This window comes from Lemur catta, chromosome 5 (genome assembly GCF_020740605.2).
Source record: "Lemur catta isolate mLemCat1 chromosome 5, mLemCat1.pri, whole genome shotgun sequence".
Lineage (NCBI taxonomy): Eukaryota > Metazoa > Chordata > Mammalia > Primates > Lemuridae > Lemur > Lemur catta.
The window spans coordinates 22,240,257-22,256,600 of record NC_059132.1 but is presented as its reverse complement, the minus strand read 5'-3'; the positions used below and the strand labels follow the sequence as shown (position 1 = coordinate 22,256,600).

General features: G+C 35.0%; 1 protein-coding gene across 3 annotated transcripts in view; it reads right to left on the bottom strand.

Annotated features, from left to right (window-relative positions):
* The window catches only part of GABRB2 (gamma-aminobutyric acid type A receptor subunit beta2), a 213,401-nt gene that overhangs the window by 12,825 nt on the left and 184,232 nt on the right, over positions 1 to 16,344 (bottom strand). Inside the window, exon 9 of one of the 3 annotated variants that reach the window (XM_045551236.1) lies at positions 15,604 to 15,717. The exons of the other annotated variants lie outside the window; for them this stretch is intronic. Coding sequence (XP_045407192.1) covers positions 15,604 to 15,717 — 114 coding nt within the window. The remainder of the gene's footprint in view (positions 1 to 15,603; positions 15,718 to 16,344) is intronic. 3 annotated transcript variants of the gene reach the window in all.

The following is a 16,344-nucleotide window of genomic DNA, read 5'->3' as shown; positions in this document are numbered from 1 at the left end:
TTTGGAGGGCTGTTTAAAGATTGAGATAAGATATTTAAGGAGCTTACCATCATGTCTGACATACCTAACTAGGTATGTAACTATGTATGTATGTATATGAAAACCATCACTATGATACTTACAACTTTAAACTTCTACAACTGGGAGAGAAGATACAAATTCACCGATTTATATAAGCAAGACTAATTTTTTATATTTTCTCTCTTGGCCCTTGCAGTGGATGCTGCAGTTGAATCTATTCCATCCATTGCAACAAAAGGAGAGACAGACCCCCTGCTCCAAATGTGATTGCTTTTAACCCAGTCTTGGTCCTCCTCTCCCCTTCCCAGAGATTGGTTCAGGAATGGGAAGGATTAAGTCAATTGAGCCAGTTAAACCAAAGGAAAGGTTTGTGAAAGGCTTTGGGTAAAACCAAATCCCCATCTCTCCTTATGGACACGAATGGAGAAACATGGAGCCTTGTTGCCACCGAAAGCCATCTCATCTCGCACAAGATGTCATGGATGAAATGTTGGCTGCTTGCTTGTTCTCTCTTTCTCTCTCTTGTCCCATGCCTATGCATCCTTTTCACAGGCCAAACACATTAAAGGTGAGTAGAAAAATCAAAAGAGCCTCATTAATAAAAATTCAAAATAGTAATCTGCAATCATTTCAGCTAAAATTCAACCTGAGACCATGACAAGGTTTTGTGTGTATGTGTGTGTACGTATATATATATCACACATATATATATTCTTCTCCACAAATAATAATCTTGTAAGGAAGTTTAATGTTATTCCACAGCAATTTTAACAAAAATGTCCTCCATTTATTCAAATCCTTTATGTTTTGTCAGAGTGCTATCCTATCTTTTACCTCATAGCACTGTACATTAGAATAAATTCAAAAGACCAGGTATGGACTTCCTCATCTCATGGATAGAAAAACTAAGGCCCAGAGAAGTTCTTTTACAAAAGTTGCAGTGCTTCTCAGAGGCTGAGCTAGGCTGAGTACCCCTGGATTCCTAAATCTAAATTGGATTCTGTGCCTGGTTCTGCCAATTATAGAACTGAGGAAAGATATTTTAAAACAGCTTTACATCTAATCTGTGATTCAAATATGCAACATACAGAGAGAAATCTAGGTTTACATTCCAGCTTTATTTAGTCCTGGATCTACCACTAACTAGAGCTTATGTGACCCTGAGCAAGTCACTGAGATTTCTGGGTTTCGGTTTCTGCACGCCAAAGGGAGACATTTGTTGAGGTAGGTTTCCTATTCGTAAGCCTGTGATAAGCTCAGCTAATTGACCAGCTGGTCCCAGATGCAACTACAGAGAATCCTCAGTACCTTCTCCAGGCAGCAACCGTTGAGTCATCCCCAGTGGGTACTGAAGCTACAGCTCATTTGCATTCCCTGGGCTAGGTCCTCCCTATCTAGCGTGGCCCATAGATCAGCCACTTTGGCATCCCTGGAAGGTCTGTTAGAGATGCAGAATCTCAAGCCTCACCCTAGACCGACTGAGTAAGAATCTGCACTTTAACAAGATCCCTAGGTCACTTTTATGCACATGAAACAATGAAAAGCACTGGGCTGGGTGATATCCTAGATCCCTTAAAGTTCTAAAAGTCAATAACTGTAGCATTTAAAATAAAAGGGGGAGGATTTTCCAAGAACCTTGGGTAGCTGCACAAGTCTGCTAAATGGAGCCTTCATCCTCTGGTAAAAAGCAAAGCAGTTAATTGGTAATATTTTTGTGCTCCTCATGCCAAATTAATCACAACCAAGGTGCTGACTAAACCCTTAGGGGAAGACTAAGCTGTGGAGGGAACTAGGAAATCCACCTCGGCCGATGATCCCTTGTCCAGCTGCAGTCTGGTGGCTTCTGTACATTTGGCCAATTACATGGTGAATTACTCCAGTGACTATTTGTCAAATGTACCATCTACCCTCGGTCCTCAACTCTGTTGTCAGAACTGCTGTTAATTTGACACAGCCTTGTCAAACATCTCTCCGCTCCATTCGAACACCAAATTATCCTTGGCTCTGAGATCTGAAGATGACAGCAGACAGTGAAAGGTGCTAAACTTTACAAAACATAGGCTGCAAGTTGAGTTGGGCAGTGAAGAAAAGTATGAACCCAGGAAGATAAGAAAGAATATCAAGCCCAGTTGACAATTGATGCTTTGCTAACTAATAAAATCTCAGCTAGATTGTGGGTCAAGTATCGAAAACCCTCAAAACACGGCAAACAAACAAACAGCACCAAAACAAACAAACCTGGGTTCAAGTCTCAGGTTAGCCACTAACTAGCTGTGTGACTTTGAATATGTTACTTCTCTCTGGGTTTCAGCTTTTTTGTCATCTGTAAAATTTTAGATGACTACAAGAGTACCTAGTAAATCAGCAAGCTTTAAACTTTTGTGAGCACCAGAATCAATTGGAGAATTTGCTAGAATTTATCTATTGGGGTGATCAGAGCTTTTGATTCAGTAAATCCAGGGATGGGGCTAGAGCTCTGCACTCTGTACTGGTACTGTGGTCTGAGGATGCCCCTCTATAAAACGCAGTCATGGGGCAGTGGACGGTAAGAGATAATGCCACTAGAGCACTTAGCTAGCTCCTGGCTTTATGTAAGCTCTTGGTAAATGCTAGCTTTGAAAAGACATCATTAGCAATTCAGATAGAGGAGGTGACTTGCTCAGCGTTACACAGTGAGTACCAGCAGGATATTCCCTTTTCCACTGCACCAGAACGGTCTCCTGTGTACTCAACGTTTCTCAGAGCTACTCTGTGGGAACAAGGCAAGAGACTGGGAAAGATGCAGGTCAAATTATTATATACTGTCAAGTCAAGGAATGAAAGGAAGTGCTGCCCAGTGGGCAGATTATCCCAGAAAACTGGGGTCCAGTCTTGTTTTGTTATAAAACTGCTGTGTGACCTTGGACCAGTCACCCTCCCTGTCTGGAGATTAGTTTCTTCATTTATAAAAATGAGGGGATCCTTTAAACCTGTTTCCAGGGTTAAATTACTGTTATTCTATGGTAGATGCATACATCCTGGCTGGACCAAGCAGCTCCTTGCCCCCTTTTTATTGAGATGGAATGTACCTTTTACTCTGTGAAGCTTTTCTTGAACATACAACTCGAGGTAGCATCTCCCTCCTCTGAAACTCAGTAGCATGTATTATCTGTACCATGGACTAGCCATTCTGATTATTTTGTACCATTAAAAAGAACACCATAGAGGCAGTGGACTATTCCATCAGACTGAAAGACAACACTACTGATTTAGACACAAATCTTAAGAAACAGGAAAAGTCAGAGTTCTGCCCTTGTGATTCTTTTCATGGTGGGTATAGGCAACAACTTCATGTTACTGTTCACAAATGCCAGCCACTGTTCCAAGTACTTCCTCTATACGTCCTCCTGTAATCCTTAAAACCATCTTTTCAGGGTGGAACTGTAAGCCCCATTTTACTAATGAAGAAACTGAAGCTCAGAGAGGTTTTTCCGTGTTCATACGGTGAATGAGAGACAGTCTTGAGGCTTGGACTCTAGGCTGTGTCCAATCCAAAATCAAGTAGGTTTGATTCAGCTACAACTGCCTGTGCTAGCCTCTTCTCCAGAAGCATTAATTTGATAAATGCTTGCTGGATAATTGAAACATTTGTGATGTTCCTTCCAAATCTGTGCACCTTGTTTCATGTTATCCTGCAGCTGGTTACCATAAGGGAAGCAAAGTGTAGCTGAAAGATTCTCAGAGGAAGGTAGCCTATGTCTTCGGCTTCAGGGACCAACATTCTCAACTGCTAAACTAAATGATCCCTGATCTTGGGCTGAGGAAACTTGAAATGGCCCATAAAGCAGTATTCACATGTGAGGGCTCATTATTACAGTGTGTTTTCAAGGGGGAAGGTGGGGTTAGCAGGCTTGCCCTCCCATGACCCAGAGATGCTTAACCCAAACCACAGTAGGGACCTCTGACTCAGGGCAGGGAGCCTGCTGTAGTGTCCTTGAAGCCCGTCCAGCTTCCAGAAATTTCCCACAGTACAAGTTAGCAGAAGTGTTGAGAGGCAAAGAGACAGCTTGTTTATTGCTAAGGGAGATTTCAAAATTATGTCAGGGCCCATTTTTGTTATATCTCCCTAGGTGCCCTTTGAGAAGATTAAATAAGCATGAAGTCGTCCTGCAAACCTCTTCTCAGCAGAAGCAATAAAAAATTCCTGATTCCTTTAGGAACACAAGACCTGCTGGAGGTTCTGTACTTGTTTTGTTTTTACAAAATAATTTAATATTCATAAAAAGATAGTTAATAAAAATTTAATGCCAGCCCTTGATTCCCAAATCTGCCCATGGAAAATAGCTTTCTCTCTCTCTCTCTCGTTTCCTTCCCTCCTTCCTTCCTTCCTTCCTTCCTTCCTTCCTTCCTTCCTTCCTTCCTTCCTTCCTTCCTTCTTTCCTTCTTCCCTCTCTCCTTCCCTTTCTCCTGTCCTTCCTTCCCTTTCTTTTTTAAATAAACAGTTAATAATCTGTCCAGAGATTTCCCAGTAAGAATTGCTTTCATCATACTAAAACTGTTACCAAATTTCCTAAAATCTGAGATTTTATCAACTGTAAAATACACCATCAAGGTATTGACAGATATAAAGGAAAGAAGGAAAGAAATCAAATGTCATAGTATTATGCAAGTCTTACACTAAATTCAAGAGCTTTAGAAGGTATATCTTTGTCTTAAAATTGAAGACTATTGCACATTTTTCCTTAAAAACTGTCAATAATCCACTAAAGATGGGTTTGACTTCCAGCAGTGATCTAGTAAATGGTAGACCTACGTTAGTGGTGTTATATTTCACATTCTAGAATGGAAATTGAGCATACAAAGAGGCACAGTATTATTACTTGCCTTGAGAAATCACACAGTATTGCATATAAACTTTTTCTGCAGTTTATTAAATTTTGCTTGTTGGGTGACCTAAGTATTCTGACAGAATAAATATGTTTCCAAAATTTAACTCAATGGCTGTGATTCTCTTTCTTGAAAAAAAAAAGCCTAATTGAAAGAAAATGAGTCGTACTTAAGTCTTAGCCTCTGTGTAGGGCTGGAGAAGACCAGGTTCACTGAACCAGATGGGATTCAAGAGAAACTGACCATGCAAAGGAAAAGGACATGCAGGGAGCTTCAAGGGGCTTTGGTCCTGGGAGCCTGTTTGATCAATGAATTCCTAAGGGTCTGTTTCCACTTTCTCATCTATGAAATGGGAATTACATCTACCCTCCACATGTCTGGTTGCTACTAAGATTAATAAATACTATGCCAGCATCCATTATTATTATAATCTAATGACCCTGCTTGTTTGGTTATTTACTAATTACTTTACAACTTACAAAACTATTTAATTTACATTCTAATTTATCCAGTATAAGAAGCACAGGTTTTTATTATTTTTGTTTATTTTTTATTGATACATAATAATTGTACCTATTTTGGGGTATGTGTGATATTCTGATACATACATACAATGTATAATGATTACATCAGCATACTTAGGATATCTGCCTATTTCTTTCTGTTGGGAACATTCCAGATCTTCTCTTCTAGCTATATCAAAAACGTACAACAAATCATAGATGAGTCATTTTTAGGAGAGAAATTGGGTTCAAAGTGCTTTTAGGTATTGCTAATGCAGGAAATTATATTATAATATTTCTCTCTATAGACTTTTTTTCACGTTTCCTAAAGGAAACTTGTTAAGGAAAATCGTCTTTAAGTAACATGAAAATATATACTCTATGTAAGTGTATATAAATTGTAAACTAATTTGGTAAATTAATTGTAAAAATTGCTAAAGTAATTAGCACTCACTTGTAGTAGAAATAAATGAAAGTAGGTTTAACGAAAGGAGGTAATGGGACTAATGAAATCCAGGCAAGGAGATTCAATGAGAGTTCTAGAACTATGTGGTTTTTAAGGTGGATGAGATCTCGGAGAGTGACTTGTCTTATATATATGCATGGCTTTTTAAGTGTCAGAGGTGTATATAACCTGAACTTATGTACTCTCATGATGAGCTGAAATAAACAAACAAAAAAAGTGTCAGAGGTGAGAGTTGAATCCCACATCTCCTGAGCCTCAGTCTACTGCACTGACTTAGATGATTAGTTTTATTTTTGGTTTATTGTTTTTTTTTTTCATATCTGCAGAGAGCCATGAGCAGTGTTGCTACAGGTATGTACAAGCTTGGAAAAATATTACAGGTCTCACTGGCTAAGTGTGTCACTAGAATCTTGAATCTCTGGTAGCAACATTGACAAGAAGAAAGGTGGTCAGCAAGTGCTTGCCTATGCTCAGGGCAGAGCAGTTTCTGTTCAGGCTGGACCATTTTTTCTCTTTCTTTACTATTTCCTTCCCTCCTCCTCCCTCCCTCCCTCTTTGACTCTCTTCACTCCTTTCTCCTTCCTTCCTTCTCTTTTTTTCTCTTTCTTTCAGTCTTTCTTGATAGAAATAATCATTAGAAACCATTAGAAATGTGCAATGTGTTATTCATATGAGGCTGTAATTCTCTTGGGTTATTCTTGTCACATGATATATGAATTGGAAAAAGTAGGAATTTTGTTTGTGTGTGGTACGTCTGTGTGTGGTATGTGCGGTGAGTGCGTGTGTGAAGGAGAGAGAGAAAACGTAATGAAAAGGTTACACTGGCAAATGAGGTGAGAATGTGTATACACACACGCTCACACACTTCTTGAGTTTTAAAAGTGATAACTATGGATTGCAACTGTTCAAACACTGCAGAAACATATAAAGTGAAAAACAGAAGTGCCCCTACCGTCCCCTCCCACTCTCCACATGTGACCCCTGAAAAAACAGTTTCAAAAATAAATAAATAATGCCGGTGCTACTGGTTTTATCTCTGGAAAATATAAAATTGAACAATCCTGCACTAATAATAATACATTATTCAAGATGAATTCAATGTAAACCATGAAACACTGAATTAAGTATTAAAAAAAAGAAACCCCCAGAAAAATTTAGAAGAACAAATACTTAACCTGGAGTTTCAAGAGAAATTTAGCCATTCCAGAAAACCTACAATTTACAAAAGTACAAATAATTGGACAATATAGGTACTCGGGAGGCTGAGGTGGGCAGATTGCAATTAGCCCAGGAGTTTGAGTCCAGCCTGGGCAACAGAGCAAGACCCCGTCTCAAAATAAATAAATAAATAAAAATAAATTTTAAAAAATAGAAACAATTAAAAAATTGTTATGATATGAATGACAGCTTGGGGGAAATATCTGAAATGTACATACTAATAAATAACTAATATCTTTATTATATGTAGAACTGTTGAAACTGAAAACAAAGAATTCTTAAGAAAAATGAATAAGAATAGGCAATTCACATGGAAGCTAATTGAAACAGCACATAAGGTATGAAAAGATGCCCAATTGTTTAAGAAATGTGAGCAATATAAATAAATTAAAATAAGATTATACCCATTATTAACTGCAAAGAGCAATGAATAATCAGTGCTGCTGAAGGGAAGTGGGGAAAAAAGGTAATATACAGGCAAAATACATATAATAAATATATGAAAAAAGTATTACAAAATGTTGCTGGTGGTTTTTTCTCAAGAAAACAGTGGAATTCAGATGGGTTTTACTTTATAATATTTTAAGCATGTGCTTCAAGAAATGTAATTAGAAAGAAGACAAAAAACTTGTAGGTCATTGTAAAATGGAAAGGTTGACCTGATAAGAATGGTAAAAGAGAGAAATAAAAATATAGAAATGAAACCTTTCTACAAAGTCAAATATACTATCATTCTTTTCTGTATTCTGTATATTCTGTATTTTCTGTCATGTTTTACTTAATTGATGTTTACTAAAACATTTATACATGATTTCTTGCCTTTTATGTATTTTTACTCTTTTTTAGAAAAATATTTAGATCTTTGACTGACCTAAAATTTAATTTGGAGGAAGAGGTAGGTTAGCTACATGGTACTACATTTAAACATTTCCACATGGTTGCTGTTTTTTTAATTGCATAATTCACATATTACCAATGATGTGTGTATGTACGTGTGTGTGTGTGTCTGTGTGTATATATACACACACTTTTTTTTTTTTTGAGACAGGTCTTTGTTGTTCAGGCTAGAGTGCCGTGGTAGCAGCCTAGCTCACAGCAACCTCAAACTCCAAGCAATCCTCCTGCCTCAGCCTCCCAAGTAGCTGGGACTACAGGTGTGTGCCACCACGCCTGGATATTTTTTTCTATTTTTAGTCACCTGGCTAATTTTTTCTATTTTTAGTAGAGACAGGATCTTGCTCTTGCTCAGGCTGGTCTCAAACTCCTCACCTCAAGCGATCCTCCTGCCTTAGTCTCCCAGAGTGCTAGGATTACAGGCGTGAGCCACTGTGACTGGCCTCCCAATGATATTAATTATACTTTTATTAAGAAAACAATTTTCTTATGTTTCTAAGTTAATTTCTTTCCCCTTTATATAGAGTACACTGGGCCAGTGCTATGTTGCACTAATTGCTGTGGTTTTATAACTCATTTATACTTCTAGTAGAGATATTGTTCTCTTATTATTTTTTATTTTCCTGATTCTTCATATATATTTTTTCTTTCAAACAAACTTAAGAATTACCGTGTCAAATTTCTAAAACAATGCACCAAAGCAATCAAAACCAGAATAAAGCCCATTGGTATCCAATGAAATTACACTAAATTCAGAATACTTTACAAAGAGCTGATCCCTTTAAAATGATGTCTTCTTAAAAAATAAGTTTTTTTTTAAAAAATGCAAAGTTTTCTTTTATTAAAAACTTATTATTGGTAAAAGGGCTCTTCCCCCCCACCTTCCATTATAGTTTTTTGTTAGTGTTTATAAACTCTTTATATAGGAAAGCTACGGAAACTCTTCCCTAACTTCTCGTATTGTTTTTAAAGGTTTTTCCCAGTTAATTCCCTTATATTTTGCTTGAATAATTTTTTTTGTTTGTTAAACAATGAAATTATTTCTCTTTGCTTTCCTACATTCCTTATTTTCTCTCATATAATTGCACAGGCTAATAATTTTTTTAAAGTTAAGGAACAGTGGGGATGGTGAACATACACATCCAAATCTTGTTCCAGCCTTTACTGCTCCATCCTAAGACGAGAACCCAGAGATGGAGCTTTTAGTTAGATAGCTAGATACAGAGAAATAAAGAGAGAGACCCATGGGAAATACTCATTGCTTCCTAATTTCCTAAGGGACTTTAAATTTATAACCAAGAATGAATACTGAATTTTTATTACTAGCCCTTCCATTATCTATTGAAAGGGTAAAAAGTTTCAAACTTTTATAAGATATAATATGTTCCTTATGTACTTGAAACCTTTTAAATATATTTAAGAAAAAAGCTTTTCACCCTTTCAAGTTAAAAAATAAGATAGATAATATTATCCTTATATTTTGAAACTTTACTATATGGTTATATTATAGTTTCATTTTCATATTCTCTGGATTCAAGTTGCTAAACTTATTTAAAGAATTTCCCCCACTGATATTCACTAGTGAAGCAGACCCATCATTTCTTTCATGTACTTTTGCTTTTTAAAATGTAGTTTTTGTACCTTAATTATTGTATGTGACTTTCTAAATCACTGGAAGTTTTTCCTTCTCTCTGCTATGATCTGTAAGAGTTTAAATACCTCTGGAAGTATTTCAATTTTCGTATTTGATAGGATTTATTGTTGAAACCTCTGGGCCACTCTTTTGGAGTGGGAGTTATATTTTCCCATCAATTTTCTTAAGTTTATCTTTGGTTATTTGTTTGTTTTTCTTTGCTATTTCTCCCAGGGTCACTTTGCTAATTTATGTTTTCTAAGGATGTCATGTATTTTACACACATTTTCTAAGATATGTGCACAGTTTTCTTCTAATCTCCCCTTTCTGTATAATTATCATGCTTTTACAAAAATTACTACTTTAGTGTATTTATATTGTCTTCCTTTCTGATTCTTTAATAAGCCATTCCTTGACAATTATTTCTCTGTTTTACTTAAATTTTTAAAAGCACTAACTCTGATTTATTTGTGGGTTAATTGATTTTCTAATTTGTTGACTTTTGACCTTGATGATTTCCTTGTTTCCTTAGATATTTTGTTGTTCTTTTTCTAACTTCTTGAATTATACGTTTAATTTGCTTTTTAAGATTACTTGTTAGAAATGTATTTGAAGCAACTTTGACACTGTTAATTATTTTCACCACATCTTTGAGGATCAATTATGTATTATTTTAAATTACTATTATTTTTGTCAATTTAATTTTTATTGCATCTTAGACAAAAGTTATACATAAAAGTTTATACAAATGATAAACATTCTAGATATACTGCTTAATGTTTCCATCATTTCTTCTTTTGACTTCCTATCACTTTAATTCATTTGGATGATATTTTGATTTGAATTATATTGATTTAAAGTGATTATATTTTTATTTTGTATTGTAATTATTACAATTATAAAAATATCTTTTGGTCTTGATTTTTTTTTTATCTTAAATCCATTGTTATATAATAATAATAATGATAAATTGATAGCTTTCTTTGCGTTTGTATTTGCCGCATTTGTTTTTGCAAGTGACTTTAATTAGAATGTTTTCCAATACCTTTACTTTATAGGACTTTCTAATAAAAAGCATTTTGCTGGGTTAGTTGCTTGATTCAATCTGAGAATCTTACTCTTTTGCTAGGTGGGTTGATATATAATCTAGTTTAGAAAGATAAGCTTGGTCTTAATTTTGTCATTTTGATTTCTGCTCTACATTTGCTTTTCAGTCATCCTTATCCTTATTTCTGACATTAGATTTAACTACAATCATCTTCATCTTTCTTTACTTTATTTCCTTTAGGTTATGTAAGATTTTTGTAAGATGTATTGCCAGCTTTTGATTCTTCTGCCATAAATGTCCTCAGGCTTTCATGCTTTAGTGTACACCCAAAAATATGAGGGATAAAAACTCAATTTTCTCAGCTTTCCCCACTAAAAATTTTGATGTATGATGCCTCAGATAGAGCCTACTTTTAAGGAAGCATCCCAGGTGACTCTTATGTAGGTTGTCTATGGGATACGCCTTGAGAAACACTGCATAATAGTTATCTATGTTAATTTTAACCATATCTTTAATCTTCTACTTCTTGATTCACAAACTCTAAAAATAAAACAGTAAGTACTAAGTCCTTGTTATGAATTAGCAAATACTTCCTCTTTCCTCAATAACCTCTATCCATAATTTTGATTTACATTTTAAGATTATTTTTCTGATTTATTATTTTTACATATTTTCAGTATCTAGCTTTTAAAAATATTTCAGTTATGTTTTATTCAGAAACCTTAATTCCTGGAGTTGTATAGCTTTAGTTCTAAATGCCATCTTTAGTTCTAAATGCTAGCATGCTGGCTTTTCCTATTCTAAAGTTTCTTATTTTGACTACCCTTTACTGGGTGCCAGACTGTTGTATTAAGACATTATTTCTCAAAAATAAGGACTCATGGATGCTGTGTTCCCTTAAACTTTGTATATTGAGGACAGAATATCTTTCCTTTGTCTTTATATCGATAATTATATTCTTAGGTTACATGTTCTCCCCCTCGGAAACCTATAAAAACTTTTCTGTTGTCTTAGGAAGTTAAATACTGCTGTAGAGTAGTTTGAGACCTTTTTTCTTTTCTCTTTGTTGTAGGTCATTCACTTTTTCTTACCGAAAGTTTAGTGATTTCAGAGGAATATAATAAGGTACTAGACAGATTGTATAATTTTTATCTTGGAACTCAGTGTGTTCTTTTGGAACTTACACATATCCATAATACAATTATGGGATTAATGAATTTCATAACAGGTATGTACAAATATATAATGTGTCATTAAGAGAGCAGCTTCTGTCGTCATATTTTCTGTATAACCATTGCTTGGCTATCTAACCTTGAACAAGTTAATAATGTTCTCTGGGTCTCAGCTCATCATCTATAAAATTACAACTATAAACAACATGGCATAATAGTGAAGACTACATGGAATAACAAAATATATGTAGGTGTCTAAGCATATAATAGGCATGCAAGAAGTGTTTATTATTATCATCATTATTCTAATTAGTTACTGGCATTAGACTCAAATATTTTTTCTATTCCATTTTTTCCCACTCTATACTTCACTAACATTAAGGTTCTGCATGTTTAACCCATGGTAACTGTCCTGCATATTTATTATATTTTCTCTAAGTGATTCTTATCTCTACATCTTTTTTCTTCTACATTTGGCATGATTTTCTACAACTCTGATTTTTTTTTTACCACATTGATTCTCTTACTGTTTTAGATTCATTTATTAGTTTCTGTACAGATTGCTTTGCCTTCATTTTCTCCCTTTTAATCTCCATTTATTTGCTATCTCATGCTTGACCTTTTGTTTCATATATTCTTTCAATTTTTGGTGAGAAAAAATTTTGTTATGGAAAATTTTTATTTATCCTGGAATATATTTCAATAAAAGGCCCATCACAGGTCTTTTGCACATTGAGTTCCTCCCTTCCGGTGTGGTAGTTTTCTCACATGGTTGCCTTGCTGTTTCTTTGTTTAGATAGACGCTTCATCTTGATGGAGACACTGTTACTGGGTTTTCCCGTTTGTGCAAAGATAGCTTGGGTAGATTCCTCTGGATTCTGCGTGCATTGATTACTGGCCCTGCTCGTGCATCTTTGCCTCTTCGCAGTCTCTCAATTTGAGTTTGGTGTTTATTGTTTTTGTTTTGTTTTTCTATTGTCGCTTTAGTCTCTACGGCTTTTGGATGGAGAGGAGAGAAACTACACTGAATTTTTGGATTCTTGCATCTCTCCACGTTGCCAACACTTTTCACAAGTGGACATTGTTAAACATGTTTTCTGTTTCTTCCTCAGTGGGGGGGCAGGGTGACTGTGTGTGTGCATCGTGTGTGCACGTGTTTGTGTGTATATGTGTGTACTGCCACACTCTCAGATCGTGCTGTAGTAAACTACAGCAGAACTTCTCTAGGGCATAACCTCACAATATAAATCACCATTGTAAAGGCACATAACTTTGGACTCAGTAATTCCATTTTAAGAAATGTATTAGGAAAAATAGGGTGCAAACATGTCAGCAAAGTGATGCTTATTTTAGAGTGTTTATAATAGAAAACCACTTAGAAACAATGTAACCATCTAACAACAGGTGCTCACTAAATAAATATTAAATAAGTTATGGTAAATATTGAATAAATAATGAATATTGAATAAATTATATTCAATTAAATATTTTATAGATATAAAGTATAGTTATACTTAAACATATGAAAAGGTAAGTGGAAAAAATAATATATACAATAGTAGCATATGATTATTTATATAAAAGTATGTCACTAAGTGTGAATAAAAGGCAATATTAACAATGATTATAGCTATGTGAGTATGTGCAGGTGGTTTTCACTTTTGCACATATTTTTAAGAATGATCATTAATTAGTTTTATAATCATAAAGATAGTCATAGACCTAAAAACTGAGAAAGGTACACACTGACTGCCATGATCTCCAGGATAATTTAAAGTATTAATTGAATGCTCTTTGCCTGGTACTATGTAAGGTCCTTAATATAATTATCTCATTTAACCCTCTCAGCTGCTCCATAAGACAGAAATTAGTCTTTTTTGTTTTTAGTTGAGAAACTTAAAGGTTGGAAAGGTTAAACATGTCCAATGTCACACAGCTTATAAATGTGAACCCAGTTCAATGTGACTCTAAAATTCATCAATCTTCCCAGTGCCTCTTGGGACCATTACATACATCTTGATGCTTTTATAGGTTACAGGTTTAATAGAAAGCTCATTATATGAACTTTTAAATACTAACCCTTGTCTTATAGTCTAAGCATGAACTTAGAAGAGGACTCAAAGGACAGAGTAAAGACATACCCAACAGAGAAAAGATGAAAATTCATATTTCCATGTATAAAATTCAATTTCATTTAACATTCTCTTTAACATAATATTTTATGAAATAAAGGAAGAGTTCTTGACCAACAAGCGTTTAAATCATGGGATCAGAGAGCATTAACTCTTTCAAGCCATCAACTGAAAAATTTAATTCACCAAAGAGGCACACTTTCTTCAAAATATTCTCATGGTCTGAGGATATTATGAATTTTCATGTGACTTTACCCAGTCGCTAGACCAATCACAGAGTGTGGTTTGATTTTTGTTTTGAAAAATACAACATTCTTCAACCATTTTTTCATCATAAATCCAAACTCCAACTTTCAAACATGTTTTCTTTTGCATGATTAACAGTCTATTCAGAATGATGCCCAATCAAATCAGTCTACTTTAATTTCAACAAGAGTAGCTAAAGTTAAAAAAACAAGAACAGCAGCAACAACATAAATGATGTAACCTGAGAGCACAGACATAACAGGTGCTGGATGTTTAGGGGATTAGGACTAAAGTAGTGATTAACAAAGTTTCCAACATCTCTTCTCCTGGAATCTATTACCATCTATCAGACTCTGTTACTACATAACAGAACAAGTAATAAAGTTGAAAAGTAATCAAATGCCAAATACCAAAACGAAGTAGCAAGTTAATAGGTTATCCATACTGGCCCCCTACTCCAAAGGCAACAATAATGAGCTATTCAAGGACTCTGGAGTTAAAGCAATAAAATTAAGGAAGAGCATGACACTTAGAAGATACAATAATGGAAGCTCATCTGGCATCAAGTCCTCATAGGAAAGATTTGCCAAAATTCAATATTGTTCACTGCCTTAGCAAGAAATAGAAATTTAAAAACTGGAGTTGGACAAACAGTGGAAGATAATGTGGAATGGTGACAATTATCATCTTCCTCCTCTGTCTCCAATTTGGAGGGCAATACAAATGACAATTTGCGAATTAGTATCACAAAACATGAGGATTCAGAAACTAAACTATAAGTCTTGGCCCAAATAGGCTTTTTTATTGGAGTTCACTTAAGTCAAGAGTTTTGATAAGAAACAGTCTGAATTATTGTCTCTTATCTATCATAATAATAGTGCCAGGCCTACCAAAATACTACTTATTGGTAAAATGAATAATAAAGCAACAAGGACTTGATGCAAGTATAATATTCTTGGACACAAATAATCTGAATATGTTTCTGAATTCTGAGTCAACCAATAGAAGAAATGTTTAATTCTCCACCTACTCAACCTAAATAAATAAATAAACAAACTCCCCAAATCAGACACAACAACAACAAAACTAACAAATAATGATATTCTATCCTCTCAGTATAAATGAAAAACAATCTCAACGGCCCATTTAGTTTCTTTCTCTAGCACAACAACAATTCCTGAATTGAAACTAAGGCTTAGGCTCACCATTGCTATACTGATAAAACAAACCTGGTAAAACCCAACTAGAGCCTCACAAAAAAATTTTAACTTGTCCCCAAGTCTTCGTGGGATACATGTCTATAGGTTATCTGCAAAGACACCACACATTATTATAAAGGGAACAGCTAAACAAATTGGCTCCAACAGAAATACATATAAATGGATTAAAAACTGGCTATCTAACCGTATACAGAGAGAAATCGTAATTGGTAGTCCGTCTAGTTGGGGAGAGGTTTCCAGTAGGGTCCCACAAGGATCGATATTGGGTCCCATTTTGTTTAATATCTTTATAAAAAATCTGGAAGACAAAGTAGAGAATGTGCTAATTAAGTCGACTGATGCCACTGCATTAGGACTGATGGTCAAAGTAAATTGGATATAGATAAACGCTACTGGTCTTTAGAAAGCATAAGGAAAGACCAATGTTAACAGAGAATAAAATTCCAGTAAGTTGTTTTTTTATAAGTGTATTATTTTTAAAAAATCAAATTCCAGGCAGTAAGAATAAATAGATTGAAAGAATCTTAGTGGCTTTGTATTACAAAAGGATAGACACAAAGAATAAAGACAACACACAGAATTTCATGAATGCAGAATAAAGAACACCCTCCAATGGAGATCTCTTTGGTGTAGCTTTATTTGGAAAACTGGTGGTTTTAGGTTTCTTGATGCAATACGGATATTGGAGGCATTTCAGATATGCAAGAACTTGGTGGTGAATAGGCAAAAATAACTAGATTCTCAAGTATGCATATACTCAGTAATTAGCAGAAAAGTAAACAGAGACACAAAATCAAGCTTAAAAGAAAAATAAAGAGAGATGAAAATTTGAAGTATGAGCAAGAATAGTGGGTGAAATCAATCAAAGGCAAATTCTACTAGGACACACACACACACACACACACGCACATACACACACGCACGC